At 47.0% G+C, this 15,317-nt stretch overlaps 1 protein-coding gene across 1 annotated transcript in view; it reads right to left on the reverse strand.

Annotated features, from left to right (window-relative positions):
- Positions 1-2,994: 2,994 nt before the first annotated feature.
- The window catches only part of CABLES1 (Cdk5 and Abl enzyme substrate 1), a 119,393-nt gene continuing 107,070 nt past the window's right edge, over positions 2,995-15,317 (reverse strand). The window contains exons 8-10 of the mRNA XM_011360490.2: positions 8,535-8,641; positions 7,106-7,313; positions 2,995-4,375 (exon numbers count right to left, since the gene is read on the reverse strand). Coding sequence (XP_011358792.1) covers positions 4,235-4,375; positions 7,106-7,313; positions 8,535-8,641 — 456 coding nt within the window. The 3' untranslated portion in view covers positions 2,995-4,234. The remainder of the gene's footprint in view (positions 4,376-7,105; positions 7,314-8,534; positions 8,642-15,317) is intronic.

A 15,317-nucleotide genomic window follows, 5' to 3' on the forward strand; every position in this document is an offset into this window, starting at 1 on the left:
TGGCTCGCCTTGCAAACTGCTTCTGCTACTCTCTCCAGAGTGTACAAGAAAGGAGAGGGGAGAGTAATCTCTTCCATTTGTGTCTTGTTTTTATTTTGCAGATAAAAATAAAAATCAGTTTCGTGGGAAAAGTCAGCCGCCTTAGGAAAAACTCGATATCTGACTTAGGATCTCATAAAACAATATGTAGGTGTCACCAGGGACTTCCAGATATGCCTCAAAGGGGATCTGCTTCCTTTTTCTTAAGCCTGGGTTTAAAAACAATAATTTATAGTGAGTGGCTCTGGCAGTGGATACCATCAGCTTCCCTACTGGACCATTGAGTTTTCTGTTTGGTCATCAGTTGTAATCAGTTCCTATTCAGAAGCCCCTCATAAAGACTCCAGAGAACTCCGAGGCTCTGGGGGAACGAATGCCCAGTGGGCAGGGAGGGGCCCTGGACACCGGCAGTGCCCTGCTTCAGGGTCAGGTTCATTGTAGCAAAGCCATCCCCACCACTCTTTCAAGGAGCACGTGATCTTGGTTTCTCATCCTTTCTTGATACGTTCGTGGGAGGTGGCAGAGGCAAGCACCACCTTGCCAGGCATCTCTTCGTGGTTCAGCCAGTCGTGTTTGCAGACTTTTTGGAATATCGGGAAATCTGAACGGTTCTTTACAGGGTGGGGGCCCTCTGAGCGAGCACTCTTGCATTCCGCATTGAGTTCCTTTGGTAGTAAGAGGGACTTCACCTATCTATCGTTTTCTTCTTTTACAGTTTTTTTTTTTTTTTAAACCTCAGTTTTACCTTGCAGTTGCGCTACCAGAAGCCACCTTTTAAGTTGGTGTTGATGATGTGTGACTCCAGATTCAGACTTAATGTTTCCTTCTTTCTCCGGCCCTCAGCAATCTCCTACCAGTCCTGCTGTGACCTGGCCAGCACTGTCCTCAAATAAACAACCTTGACAGCTCCTGGGCCATGAACTCAGGCCATGCCTCAGAGAGATGAGCCCACAAACCCCTTCTTCCTTTGAAAGACTTCTTCCATCGTTGAACAGATAACACAATTAACAGGTCACAAAATTACCTGGCTCAAATTTGCTTTGTTCTTCTGTCTCTCCCTCCCCCACACATGCAGATTGTAGGGTAGGGGGTGGAAGGATGGAAAGACTTCAGGTTCTGATGAGTTATGGAGGTGCGGGGAGAGGGCTGGCTGTTAGACACTGAACTGGATATGTCTAAGAAAAGGAATTCAGCAGGGGATAGGGCAGAGTAACAAGGAAGAGAGGAAGGGACATCCAATGTCCCTTGCTCCCACATCAGCAAGGCAGGGCCTGTGGTATAGGGTAATTTATGTGGAGTAAGGGACAGCCTGAAGATGGGCCTGCTGGGAGAGGACAACAAAAAATCAAGAAAAACGAACAGCTTTGCATTTGGTATGGATTTCCTGCTTTGATATAGGTTTGACTAGGGAAAAAGGAGTGTCAGTGGGCTGGCATAAGCTCAGGCCCCACGGGCAGGTAGACCAGACCCCTTCTAGGCAGGGCGCACAGCGGGCCTGCTCCAGAAAAGGGCAGGTGGCACTTGTTTGCTTGTTTTTTCCCATCTCTTACCTGACTTAATATGCAAGGCTGACTAGAGGACAGGAGTCCAGGATACCCCGGGCCAGTCTGGGGAAATCAAGTCAAGCAAAGTGGCCAGTGCTGTCCTGCAGAGCACGTGGCTGGGCAGGGCTTTCCCACAGACATTTGTACGTGGGGAGAGCTGGAGAGGTTTTGGGGCAGGCCTAAGAGAGAGTAGGGCTTGCAAAGGGCCTTGAACCTGTCCTCTGTGGTGAAGTATAGAAGAGCAGAGCCTCAGGGTCTTCTAGAACAGTCTGTGGAGTGGCCTTCTTCTCTCCACACAGGCGCAGGCTGCCTCCCTGCCTCCCCTGCCATTAGCCCAAGGCTAGAGAAGTGTTTGAGACACATCATTGCTGAGCAGCTCTGGCAGCGGGCTTTGCCCTCAGACCTCACCCCATCTCAGCCTTCTTTCCCTTCAGAAAGCTCATGTTATGGACAAGCCAAAGGAAATCTCTTGACAAAAATCTTTCACCCTCAGCCGCTGTACCCTCCCCCCGCAACCAAATTAAAACCAATAAAATTCCCCACTCAACAAATCCACAGGCCAAAATAGTTTTAAATTTAAAGTCTTTTTTTTTTTTTTAAATGGACCAACAACTTATATCCATTTTGTAAATGACAAAACCAAACTGTCCCAAATTCAAGAATATTAGCTTGATATTAAGACACAAGAAGGATGCAGGGTACTCTCCCTAGGTCTGGGCTAGTGGCACATGTCATCCACCGGACAATCCCCTGAGGCTGGCAGGGGACGCAAGGCAGGTGAAAGGTAAGGAGCTCTGCGGGCAGTTTCTACATGTCAGTGGCCCTGCTTCTCAGAAAGGATTTCTACTCACCAGGGCACTCACCAGGGCACTGACTGGGTTGAGAACTGGGGTGGCTCATCAGAGAGCTGCAAGTAACAGACACCAAGAGAGGAAGGTCAAGGGCACATTGTATTTAAGGTGACAGAGATGCTTTGAGCACTTTGTGCTTCCTTTCCAAATTTCCCTCATGAACAGTTGGTGTGCCCTTAAACATTAGATGATCTAGCCAAAGAGATCACATTCATCATAGCCCCCAACAAAACCATTGTCTTAAACTGAATCCAGCTAAGGAAATTTGTTAGCACAATATTTAGGACTAAACTCAGCTAAATCTGCAACTATAAAGAAGGCGAATACCTTGTTTGCTCTTTCCCCAGCAGCTTCTTGAAACTCTCTATCCTGTGTGACTGTCAGATTCTTTTGAGTTCTGCTAACTAAAGCTAAATATGCTCAGTTTCCCCCTTGCTCTTTCTCTGGGGTGATGTGAGAAGCTCCAAATCTGTGTGTGAAATCTGAAGTGGGGATGGCAGCAAAGGAATCCTTAATGCAGGGCAAGGGGTAATGCACGTGTCGAAACATACACATACATGTATATAGAAACAATAAAATATTTTAATTCTTTTTACATGGCCAAGGGCTTTCTTCAGTCAGGTGAACCGCAGTGGGTGCTTATCTCTTACGGCTATGAGGTGATGGCGTGGTCACGAGCCTCAGTACAGGTTGTCGCAGCAGTTAGTACAAGTCACAGTTGAAATTCTGCATTAACAGACCTGGGTACATGGTGGTGATAGGAGTCACTGCCTCTATCGATGGACACAACCTCAGCTCAAGATGCAGTTTGTCCCAGCTGTCAAAAGCCTCAAAACACCAATCATGTGTCTTACCCTTATTCTGGATATTTATAAAACACTTTATATATATATAGCACAATAAATGTGCTTATTATGCACTCTAACATAGAGCACAGGAATACATACCACGGAGTAGAACCCCAGCCATCTCCACAGTGGGAAAAGTGCGAAGGTTAAGTGTGTGCACATAGTGTGACGGCAGACAGGTACAGAGCGCCACACTCCCCGCCTTTCCACAAGACCCATCCAATACTGAGAACTTGTCTTTTCTGTCCTATGTGTGGTAGAAGCAGTAACAGAAACAATGTCATTTTCTGAGGGCAGAGGATGTCCGACAATCTGGTACAGAGAGTGACTGTTATCCAGAGATTATCTAGAAATTACCACTCATGACCCCAGGCTGAGGTCTGTGGCTAGCTTTGCGGGTTGAGGGCTGACGAGACATCTCTGACACACACTGTCACACTTACTCATGCACACGCCCCAAGAGAAAGTGCACTTCAACAGCTGATACAAAAATAGATTGGCACACTCTTTTGACACAGTGAGGGTATCTTTTAAAAGCTTTCCCCCAACTTCTGCAAATTCTCTTCCCCACTCTGCTCTAGAACCTCAGTCTGAGTGAGCGGGTCTGGAGAGAAGGCCCTGGACCACACTTGCCAGGCCTGCGTGTGCCCGGGAGGAAGCCTGGGGCCTGGGGCGGAGACAGCTAAGAACTCTTGCTAGTGGAGAGCTGGAAGGGCCTCTGCTGTCTTCTGCATGGGTGTCCTCTTCCCTCCCTGAGTAGCAAACAGCTCTCATTTCATCTCGGCCAGCCAGACTGAAGACTCCCTGAAAAGTTTCCGGTACTGCTTCTACACAAAAACATGTTGAGAGGAAAAAGCCTGGTATGTTGAGTTCTATTTTTGCATTTCCAGTACTGAATGCTGCTCCGCCGAGCTCAGAGGAAGTGGTCCCTGGTCCTCCTAGGGAGCCTGTGCTAGGAGCTCTGGACCAGGCGTCTGTAATGGGGCATGACTTCGTGCTCTGGCAAATGAAGGGCAAATTCCAAGGCCACTAACACTGGGAATTCAAAGGCAATCAGTTCTCGTCTGTTCAGCCGGAACTTCTCTTCCAGTTTCTGCAACGGAATTAAAGAAAACCAAGTGTTTTAGCTTTGAAATCAAAATCCTAGGCTTTCTCCACATGCAACCTCTCTCTCTGCCCATCAGCCGGGGAGTGTTTACAGAGAAACCCATTGTGGGCAAGACTGTGGAGGAAAAAGGGAGGCATCAGCTGTACTTCCTGCCCTCAGTCCTGGTAGAGAAGGAATCGAACCTTCCCGAGGACCCACAGTTTGTGGAAGCTTCACATACATCTGATGACTTCAGGTGATGTTTTATCCATTTTACAGGTGAGAAAACAGGCTCACGAGGGTAAGTAATTTGTCCACAATGACACGGGCAATAAATGGCAATGCTGAGATTCAAACTTAACTGGGACTCAAACTCTACTGTTACAACTAGTTATTCAGGCTTAGAGGTAAGACTAAAAATATAGCAAATCATCTACAACGATAATCACATGGAAAGTTCAGAATCGAGTGAGCTGATTCTATGTGTTTGGTTTTATTTTATGCACGAGGACCCTGGTGAGGTCACCTCGCTTTCAGAACATCACACAACTCCTGTGTATCTGAACGGGCTGAGTGGCCGGTGTTTGGCTCTGGGCCTAGGGGGACCCCTCCTACACTGCCTCCGAGTTCACCCAGCTGTAAGGGCTACTGGGACAGAAATGAAGGGGAAAAATCATGGTAAAGGTGGGTAGCAAAGGCCTCATTTTTGCTGCAGTACATTCTGCTTTGGCTTAAACTTAGCTGTTGGTTTAATCTCACCAATGGGTAGTTAGAGACTACATTTAGATTATAACTGGGGTGAGGTCCTGTGTTAGGTTAATTGCTACGGCAAATGGTTCGTCAAAGCATTACCATTATATTCTACATTAATACTATTAGCTTTTGCTGTGTGGTATTTTATTCAACTATGATTAAGTGAACATAATATCACTTAAAATTTTATTAATATTTGTTATTTCTAAAGATTCATTAGATCTGCAAATATCTATGTAAACTTTCTGAATCTCAGCTCAGATTTGGTATCCAAAGATCACCTCCAAGCTAGATGATTTTGTACCATTTTTTAAAATCGGTAAAGCACCGGCCTAAAGAATACTTTCTTTCATTGATGAATGAATGGATAAACAAAATGTGGTATATATATATATACAGTGAAATATTATTCAGCCTTAAAAAGGAAGTTCTGACAACGCTATAATATGGATGAACCTTGAAGACATTATGCTAAGTGAAATAAGCCAGATACAAAAAGACCAATTCTATATGAGTCCACTTCTATGAGGTACCTAGAATAGTCAAATTCATAGAGACACAAAGTAGAATAGTGGTTGCTAGGGGCTGGGGAGTCGTTTAATGAGTACAGAGTTTCAGTTTTGCAAGATGAAAGAATGCTAGAGATAGATGGTGATGGCTGCAAAACAATATGAATGTACTTAATACCACTAAACTATACACTTAAAAATAATTAAAATGAAAAAAGAATACTTTTTTTACGTGGGGCATATCTACATTAGCTCCCTTTCTGCTTTTTCTCCTTTGTCACTGAAGACAGCTGCACAGATAGGTATCTGGGGCATTGCACTAACTATGACTTTTATTTTCTATATTCTGAGCCTTGGACATCCTGGGGCCTTGCTGACCCTGGAGGGACTGTCCCTCCCAGGGTTGGCCAATTCCCAGAGTGCCCAGAGGGTGTGCTTTTCAAATGTAAACCAACCAATCCAGAGCCCACACCAACCACCTCCTGTATTGGCTCTCACACTCCAGGCCACTATCTGCCTGCCCTGATCACCCACGGCCATGTGCCAGACAACCAGGCACGGCTCCTATGCCCCAAGCCGACTGATATGATTCAAACCAGCCAGTCCCAGTCTGCTCACCCTGCCTTGCCCATTCCTTCCTGTGGAAACCAAAATAAAGGCTCCTGCCCACAGTTCCTCTATCTCCCTCTGATGCCTGGCCAACCCCGGTACTTTCCTACATGGCCCCTTGTTATGGACTGAATGTCTGTGTCCTCCCATCATGTTCACACCTCAACCCCTAATGTGATGAAATTAGGAAGTGGGGCCTTTGGAAGGTGCTTAGGATCATACGAGCTCATGAGGAAGGAGTTCTCGTAATGTAATTAGTACCCCTATAAGAAGAAAACGAGGAGGGCACGCTCTCTCTCTCTCTACCCCTCCCCGCTCTTTCTGTGCCATGTGGGCGCATAGTGAGAAGCCAGGAAGAGGGTCCTTATTGGACCCTGAAGTAGCTGGCACTTTGATCTTTGACTTCCAGCCTCCGGAACTGTGACAAATACATATCCGCTGTTTACGCCGCCCGGTCTCTGGTATTTTACTATGGCAGCCTGAGCTAGGACACCCCTCCTCTTGGGAACTATAACAAACTATCTCTGCAATGGCGATTGTATCCTGATCTGTTGGCTTTACTGTACCTCAAATTTTCACCATATTTTGAAATAGGCATTCATATATTCATCTAAGGAGATAAGTGTTTTCTTGCTTGGATGGGGCTCTCCTTTAAGAGAAAGGAGAAACCACTTAGTCAAACCCACACCTTTCCCCAAAGAGGAGGCAACCACGGTGGCAGGAAGCCAAGGTCTGTTGAGCCAATGCGTCTGATGGACACTCTGCAGGTCACGCTGCTCTTGTCATATAGTGGTTTTGGTGGCTGTGAGGATAATACTGGACTGGAGCACGTACAAGCCCAGCCGTCAGGACAGGGGCTACTTACATCAATTAAATGCTTGACTTCATGCTTTTTGAGGTCACTTCCAATTTTGGCTGCTAAAAGCACACAAGCTCCGGCACAAAGCTTCCGGTTCTGTTTGTTTAGCTTTCCCTTGAGGGCGAGCTTCTCAAAGTAGACAAAGGCCATGGCCACTGTGGGCTCCTCCAAGCCACAGTCCTCCTGAGCGAGCTTCCGCATCTCTCGCTTCAGACTAGAGAGAGACAGGAGGAAGAGAAGTCTTATTAGAACTTGAGAGTTTCAGGGACCCCAAAGAAAAGGACTACTTCATCTCGAAAGTATTTCCTCTTTCTCATTCCCAGAAAGGTGACGTGGAATGGGATTAAGTCCTTGTGAGTGAGAAAGTTACATAATGTGTGAGGAACAGACTCAATGCTAGGGCTTTGGACTCTTTGCTGTTGATGAAGTTCTACAGAATCCAGACCACGTCAATATGGGACACAAATAACCACAATGAACCTTAGTGGATCTCCAAGGGCCTCTCTGGAAATTAGGAGAGTTGTCCAAAGTGACAGAGGGAAACTATGAGGAGAACTACAGTCATTCCAGAGAGACGAATGTAGAAATAAATTAAGTACTTGGTGTCAGCTCTGCAGAATATCAGTTACGTTCATTAACTACAGCAGAAGAAGGGTTAGGCTAAAGGCACAATGGCCAGTGTGCTTAGGAAAGCTGCCCAGCAAGTGGACAAAGTGTAAATACTAAGTTTTTCTGACCTCTTTGGCTTGGAACATGGCAGAATCAAATGAGTACGGGGATACCGATTTGTGTGCTTAAATGTTGGCACATATTCCAACATTGTGTTGGTGTAGAGTTTAGCCTCCATTATTACATACACAGAAATTCTGCTGTCCTGGCACACAGATACCACAAGTCAGCTTCTCTCTGGCCCAGCAAGGCCAGTCCTCTCTGGACTCTTTGACCGGCAGACATGAGTCACCACAAAGCCGATCCAATTTGCCATAGGAGAAACATAGGCCTGACCTTGCTTTGGCTGTTTTGCTGACTACTTAAAGATAGAGCTTGGCTATCATTTCAGGGCAGACAACTGTGGGTAAAGAGTTATCTCAAACCCTATGATACCACTCATTTCTGTTTTGTCTACATTTGAGAAAACAGGGAGTCAAATGTTTCCTATTTTCTCTGAGTTTTCAATAACATAAATCTTACTGAACTGGTGAACTACAGATAGTATGAAATGACCAACAAAAGAAACCTCCCCACAGATCCTCGTCAGCTTGTGTCAAGAGCTCTGTCTTCTGTCCTGCTTCCTTCAGCTCTCACACAGGGGCCCAAGGCAGCCAGCATTGCATGAGCCTCTTTTCGCTGACTGTGCCCATGTCTCACTTGAACCATCACACAGACCATGAGCTGAACGCTTCCTGGGAGAGGAGATTGAAAGGAAAGTTCATACCTCCTTATTTTGCTGAGTGTTAACTTAATGTGAGGAAACTTCTCCTTGAAGGTCTCATTCATGTCCTTCTTGAGATCTGAGGGCTTCACGTAGTCGATTACTGTGGTCTGTAACAGATCAGGCAACAAGGTCACTCCTTGCAATAAGGGTCCTGGGATGTTCCAAGCCAATTGCACATAAAACGTGCAATTTATGACTTACTGACAATTTCTAACACTACCATGCAATGGGGAGGCCAGGTGAGTGCCCAGCAAGGGCTCGCTGAATCCAGGAGCCTGAACAAGGCCATGGGTCCTGGAAGCAGAGGAAAACCTAATTCCTGCTTCTAGCAGAACCAGGTGACACTTAGAAACACCGCCTCTCAACCTTCAGCGGTCAGTGCCTGGCAGGGAGGGTCGTCTCTCTCTTAGCTCCTATGTTTCAGTCTGTAATTCACGCAGTGCAGTGTTTAGGACTTGCAATTTGGACTCACACAGATCTGGGTGCAATCCACACTTGACCATCACAAGTCGTCTGGCTGTGGGAGACTGACTTAATGACCACAAACCTCAGGTTCCATATCCGTGAAGTGAAAACAGTAAGTGCCTACTTCATATGGTTATTTCAAGAACCATGCGAGAAGTAAAGTGCTCTATGCAGTGCTTGGCATACAGCAAGTGCTCAATAAATTGTTAGCTATTATTATTTTTTAATTGTGGAAAAATACATGTAACATAAAATTTACCATTTTAACTTAAGTGTACATTCACATGTACTTAATGTCAACCATCACCACTGTCTCTAAGACTTTTATCATCTTGCAAAACTGAAATTCTATACCCATTAAACAACTCCCTTTCCCGCCCCTCAGCTCCTCCTGGCAACCACCATTCTACTTTCTGTCTCTCTTAATTTGACTATTCTAGATACCTCATACAAATGGAATCGTAGAGTATCTGTCCTTTTGCGATAGCTTATTTCACTTAGTATAATGTCCTCAAGGTGCATCCATGTTGTAGCATGTGCCAGAATTTCCTTCCTTTTTGAGGCTGAACAATATTCCATCATATGTATATGTTAGCTATTATTAATAGTCCCTTGAACCTTAATTTTCCTCCTCCTCCCCTTCCCCTTTCTAATTCCATCCATCCTTAAAGACAGGCTCCTTTGAGCCCGTTCTGGGCACTCCGGTCTTCCCTGCTCCTCTGTGCCTTACCCTGTTAATTCTGAATTAAACAGTCTCTGGCCGGGTCTCACCAGGTGAGTCACATCACTCCTCTACAGGAGTAACTTTCAAAGGGCTGCGATAATGAGTGATGCCCCTGCTGGCTGGCTATAGGCAATAATCTTATCAGGCAAAGCCAGAGAAAGAAGCTATAGATTCTGATGAGAAGACCTGTACCCATGGACGACTACCATGGCCAGCCTCTTCCAGAAGATGCATCAATAGTTTCCTCAAATAGCTCCAACAAAAGTTGCTGGCTTTCTGTGAACACCTCCATTCAGCAGATGCTTGCTTTGGCATGATTTTAGAAGAGGTACGTGGAATGCCCCTAGTGTCAGTTAATAACCAAGAATAGGCAGACAGCCCGCATATCCAATTCGTACTGATCTTAATGGCACTTTCTTTGCTTTTCTGGTAAATAAAGGCAAACATAGTGAAACATAGTATTAACTCAAGCAATTCCACCAAAGCTGTTCAGAGTTTTCTCAAATTCTGGGTGGAAGTGGACTTGGTGTGATGCCTTGACTTCTTCCTCCGAGCCATGTTCTTTCTGGCTCAATCAGGAAGGCGCTCCCTCAGCTAGCCCAGGACGTGCCTATTCTGGTAGTTGTTGTGTGTACTTGCATGTGAGTGCTGCTCTGCCAGAAGGCTCAGGGGGTGGATGCACGGGATTTTATGGAGGCCACTTACTGCCAAGGTCCAGCAGAGTAGATGCCTCCACCGTCCTCCAAGATGGTCTCATTTCCCTTACTACTTCTCAAAACTGCTCTATTTCATCTCAAGCAAATATCTCCACCAGGTGAACAGGATATAAGATTTTTAATTTAGGAAACAGGCAGCAGAATGAGAGACCACACCTAACACGCTTACCTCAAAAGCTGGGCCCATTGGCCAATCAACCAATTCTTCTATTTTCTAAATACTCAGCACCCCTCCCCCCTTTCCCCCACCTCTCCCACATCCAGGCACTCTGGACTACCAGAGACAGCCCCCTCCTGCTCTTCCTCTGTGGATGAAAGTCACGATGTTTGAAATGATGTGAGCAGGCTCAGGCAAGGAGTCACAGGCCTTTGTTGGGGGTCCAGCTCCGTAAACCTCAAGCAAAGATATCATGGGGGGAGAGGGCCTGGATGCTCCCTGAGGCAACCGTAGCAGCTCTGCTTTTTTCTATCTAATATGTAGGTACACGCAACACTTCTCTTGAAAGAAGGCTCCCACTACCAAAGTTTGCAAATGCATTCCAGCCACATCACCTCACAGGTGAGGAAAGAGGGTCAGAGAGGTGAAGAGGCTTGTCCTTGACCCCAGCAGGACTAGTGCTGGGATTCATGTCTCCCAGCTCACACATCTGCTTTTCTGTTCTTAATCCGACTGAAAGGAGCGATGGAGAGTAAGGTCCAGGTAGTGGCCAGTGGCTCCACCTCCAGCAAGTTGGGCAGCTTGGAGAAAGTGGTTTAACCTCCTTGACCCTTACCTCCTCCTTCTCTGCACAAGGTAAGAATACCTGATGAGGCTGCTTCATAGGTTTATCTTGAAGATCAAACGGAACAGAATGTACCTAAAGGACATTGGAGAATTTTATCAAGGGCATCATAGGGGAAGATGGCAGCAAACTGGGCTCAGCTCCAGTCCCACTGAGTCAGTGTCTGAGGTGGGGCCCTGCTATCTGCGAATTTATGCGAATCAGATCCTTCTTGCCTGGCTAACACCCATCAGTAGTTTGGCTTGTAATGCCACTTCTGCAGGATCATCTTCCCGAAATCCCCAGTGGTTAGGGTGCTCTCCTGGTGACTCCCCTTCATTATACACTATGATTTGGATACATGACTCCCTTCTGGAACACCTTCAAACACCTCCTGACTCCTTTGAAGCTAGGACTCTAAATGCCATCTGGTTCTTCCTATCCACTGTACCAGCATGAGACGGCAGAACTGAAGCAGAGCCTGTGCTTCTGTTTTTCTGTTGCCGAGAGGAGTCGTGGCAGGAGTCCTGGAGTCCCAAGTGTCCATTTTGCAGGTGTGAACCACAGCAGGCGTAGCTTCCAGACCATGTAGGCGGCGACACTGCCACATCCGACACTGGCGGCCAGTGCAGCCCCACAGTGGGCTGGCTCTGCAGCATGGCTTTGGGATCATTCCTGAAATCCCAACTTATGTGGTTTCTTCAGCCTCGTCAGCGATTCTATGAACTATTTAGTATCCTGTAATAAATCCCTTTCGCTTTAACTTAGCTCGGGTGGATGCTGAACTGTGACTTATATACTCACTCCCTTCTTTCATTGATGAGATTTATCACTACTGAAACTATATCTCTTTGGGGGAGACTTGGGGTAAAGACAGGGCTTCAGATTCCCCTAAAGGCACCAGTGTCATCAGTTCACAAAGACACCAAGTCTTGCCCTGGGGCCCTCATATGCCATTTCCTGACCAATCCTGGCTCTCGACTGACCCTGTAAGCACCAATAACCGAGCTCAGCCTGCAGCCCTAGAACTGGGGCAAGGAGGGCTCGGGCCCAGTCCCAGGCCTTGCAGGAGAGACTCATTTATACAAGTAGCCTCATCCTGGCTCTTTAGGATATAGAGCTGGGCCTACTTTTCCTGACAGAGGGATAAGTGGACATGGACATTTATAACTAGACTGGACCTAAGAGAGGGGGCCAGAGAGAGGGCCAGTGAGCTGATACTATGAGTCCCTTGGTCCAGTGCCTGGCTCCCAGTGAGAGTGGCACATGGCAGCTGCAAGGTTAGCCAAGCCCTTGAGTTTATCTTCTAGGTGACAGAACTCTTCTGAATCCTGGCTCTGCCGCCCAGAGGTACAGAAGCGGCATTCTGTGATCTCCTCTGTGTGGAGCTTCCAGCCTCAGGGTCATGTCCTACGACTACTCCCAGCACCGATCCTCTTCTTCTTACTCATCTACTTGGCCATCACCTGGCTACTCTGAGTCTTTTCTAAACTAGAGACAGCATATTTTGAGGTGGGGGTTTCTGCAAACCTCCATCTTTCTCTCAAGGCTCCTCATTTCCTTACCTCCAAGGGGCCAATGGTCCTGGCCTCCCCAGCCGCCAGAGGTGTGTGGCAGAGGAAGGGGCCCCACCAGGGAAGGTGCAGGACAGACATGGGCCAGCTGGGCCCAGCATTCCCAGTGCGGCTGCTTTGAGAAGTCCAAGGGTATCTGGGAATGCTGACTGCTGGAGGTTTGCTGCTGCCCGTACCTGAGGCAGGTGCCACAAAATAACATTCTGGGCTGTTTGCTTACATCTATTTTGGGGGTGAGAAAGACTGGCTACTGGAGCGATGAAATGCCTCCAAGACTCAAGATGGTAGGAGGATGATGGGAAATCGTGGATGTGAGCCTGAGCAAGTCTTAGGCTGGCTGAGAATGTGAAAAGTGGTTGTATTAATTTCCTGTGGCTGCTGTAACAAAGTACCACAGGCTGTGTGGCTTAACCAACAGAAATTGATTGTCTCACAGTTCTGGAGGCTAGAAGTCTGAGATCAATGTGTCAGCAGAGCCATGTTCTCTCCGAAACTCTAAATAGAATTCCTTCTTCCTTCTTCCTAGCTTCTGGTAATTCCTTGGCTTGTAGATAAATGCATCACTCCGATCTCTGACTCTGCCTTCACATGGTGCTGTCCCTCTGGGTCTGTGTTCACATGGCCATCTTCTCTGTGTGTCTTCTTAAAAAGATACCAGTCATATTGGATTAGGGCCCACCCTCCTTCAGTGTGACTTCATCTTAACTAATTTATATTAGTTATATATATAATTAACACCTATGAATTTATAGAAATTATATACAGTTTATATAAAAATATATACTAAACATAAATACATAATTTATATAAGTAACACCCTACATCCAAATAAGGTCACATTCTGAGGCACTGGGGGTTAGGACCTCCACCTTTCTTTCGGGGGAATGATGTGGCCTTGTTGTACTCTGATCAATCCAGCTCTGTCCCAGGCAGCAGGTTTTGGTCTTGGCCTTGGTCTGAGGGTGCACTTTCCATGTTTCTTCTTTCCCTACCCCGTTTGCTTGTTGAGACAGCTCTCTTCAGTCTGGCTTTAGTATTTGCTTCTCTGAGCTGCAGCTCAGTGGAGAAGATCCCAGATTCTGGAGCCAGACCCCCTGGTTTAAGCTCCCGCTCTGCCACTCAGTATCTGGACTGCCTAGTGTAAACTGCTTAAGCTCTCTGTGCCTCAGTTTCATCTGGCTTCTCCATCATCTGCTTTATGTCAATGAGTGCAAGGCACCAGGTCTGTGGGGCCACTCCAGGTCCTACTCACACTCAGCTGTGTGGGTACGCAATTTGGGCCGCTGAGTGAGTGGCCCCCAAAGCGACAATCTGCTTTCAGACCCTTGCTCAGACAGAGTTTTGCACACACACTGCACCTGGAGCCCACGCAGCCCCGCATGGGCCAGACTCTGGGTATTGAAAGAATCACCCTGAGCCCAGGGCCACCCTTCCTTCAAGCAGATTCCAGAGGGTATGACAGTCCTCAGCTCTGGTCCCCTCTAAGAAACATTTTCTGGAGCATTTTTTATATAGCAGCCACGATTCCTCTGAATAGTCCTATCTGTCTTGAGGGAGCCTTGTGTCATCCTTTAGAGGCTGGACCTCCCACCACCCTGAGAGACAGTCATCCTCTTTCCAGTAATGGGAGGCTGAGCTGCAGGCGTTCGGTTACCATGGGCTCCAGACACTCATTCATTCTGGCTTGAGAGAGAATAAATTAAAAGTGAGGCCAATACTTTGTTCTAGTACCTCCCCACACCAAGTTTAATTATATAGTTTATAAAGACTCAAAATGCCCAGATTTTGCCAGTACATACATGTTACTATGAATCAAATTGCTAATAAATTAGGCTGTGGTTCCTTCCTGGTCTGGGATAGACTGAGTAACCACTGTTACTAATGACACTTAATTTCAGGTCATGGGATTCACTAGATGCAGGGCTCCTTGTGGACCCAGCCATGGCTGACAGCTGGGCTGGGCTGAATGATGGACAGGCAGCTTCAGCCCCACCTGTGATTTTGCAGAGGGGGCCGTTCTGTGCTTGGGGTGAGGGATCACTTAAATGCTCTCACAGCTGCCTGGCTGCAGGAAAGCTGTGTGTGTACAGCTGCATAAAGGGAAAGAGGGGAAGGTCAGCTGAGATGAAGAGACCATCAAAATGCAGAATGTTCAGAGAGACGCAATTCAGAAAGGAGCCCAGCCAGCTTGCCCTGCCAGAGACGGGAGGCAGAGTTAGTGAAGGAAGGGCTGGCGTGGGGGCTGATGCCATGAATCCCTTCTGAGATAGCAGGAAAAGATGGTAAGACCTCAACTGTCTACCACATCTACTGTGGAGACACTGAGATAACTTTTGCTTTTTAAAAAACAAATGAAGGCTTGATTCATCCTGAGAGAAGGGAGGGGGCCACCAAGGAACTGAACTTGGGCCCCACCCTGGCCCACGACAACAATCTTGATGCCATAAAGTGAAGGCCTCTCAGGCTGGGGTGGAGGTGCAACAGAGGAGGTGGGGGCCAGCGAGGAGAACTGAGGCAGCAGATGTGTGTGTGTGGCGGGGGGG

Source organism: Pteropus vampyrus, unplaced genomic scaffold, assembly GCF_000151845.1.
Source record: "Pteropus vampyrus isolate Shadow unplaced genomic scaffold, Pvam_2.0 Scaffold55, whole genome shotgun sequence".
NCBI classification, from domain to species: domain Eukaryota; kingdom Metazoa; phylum Chordata; class Mammalia; order Chiroptera; family Pteropodidae; genus Pteropus; species Pteropus vampyrus.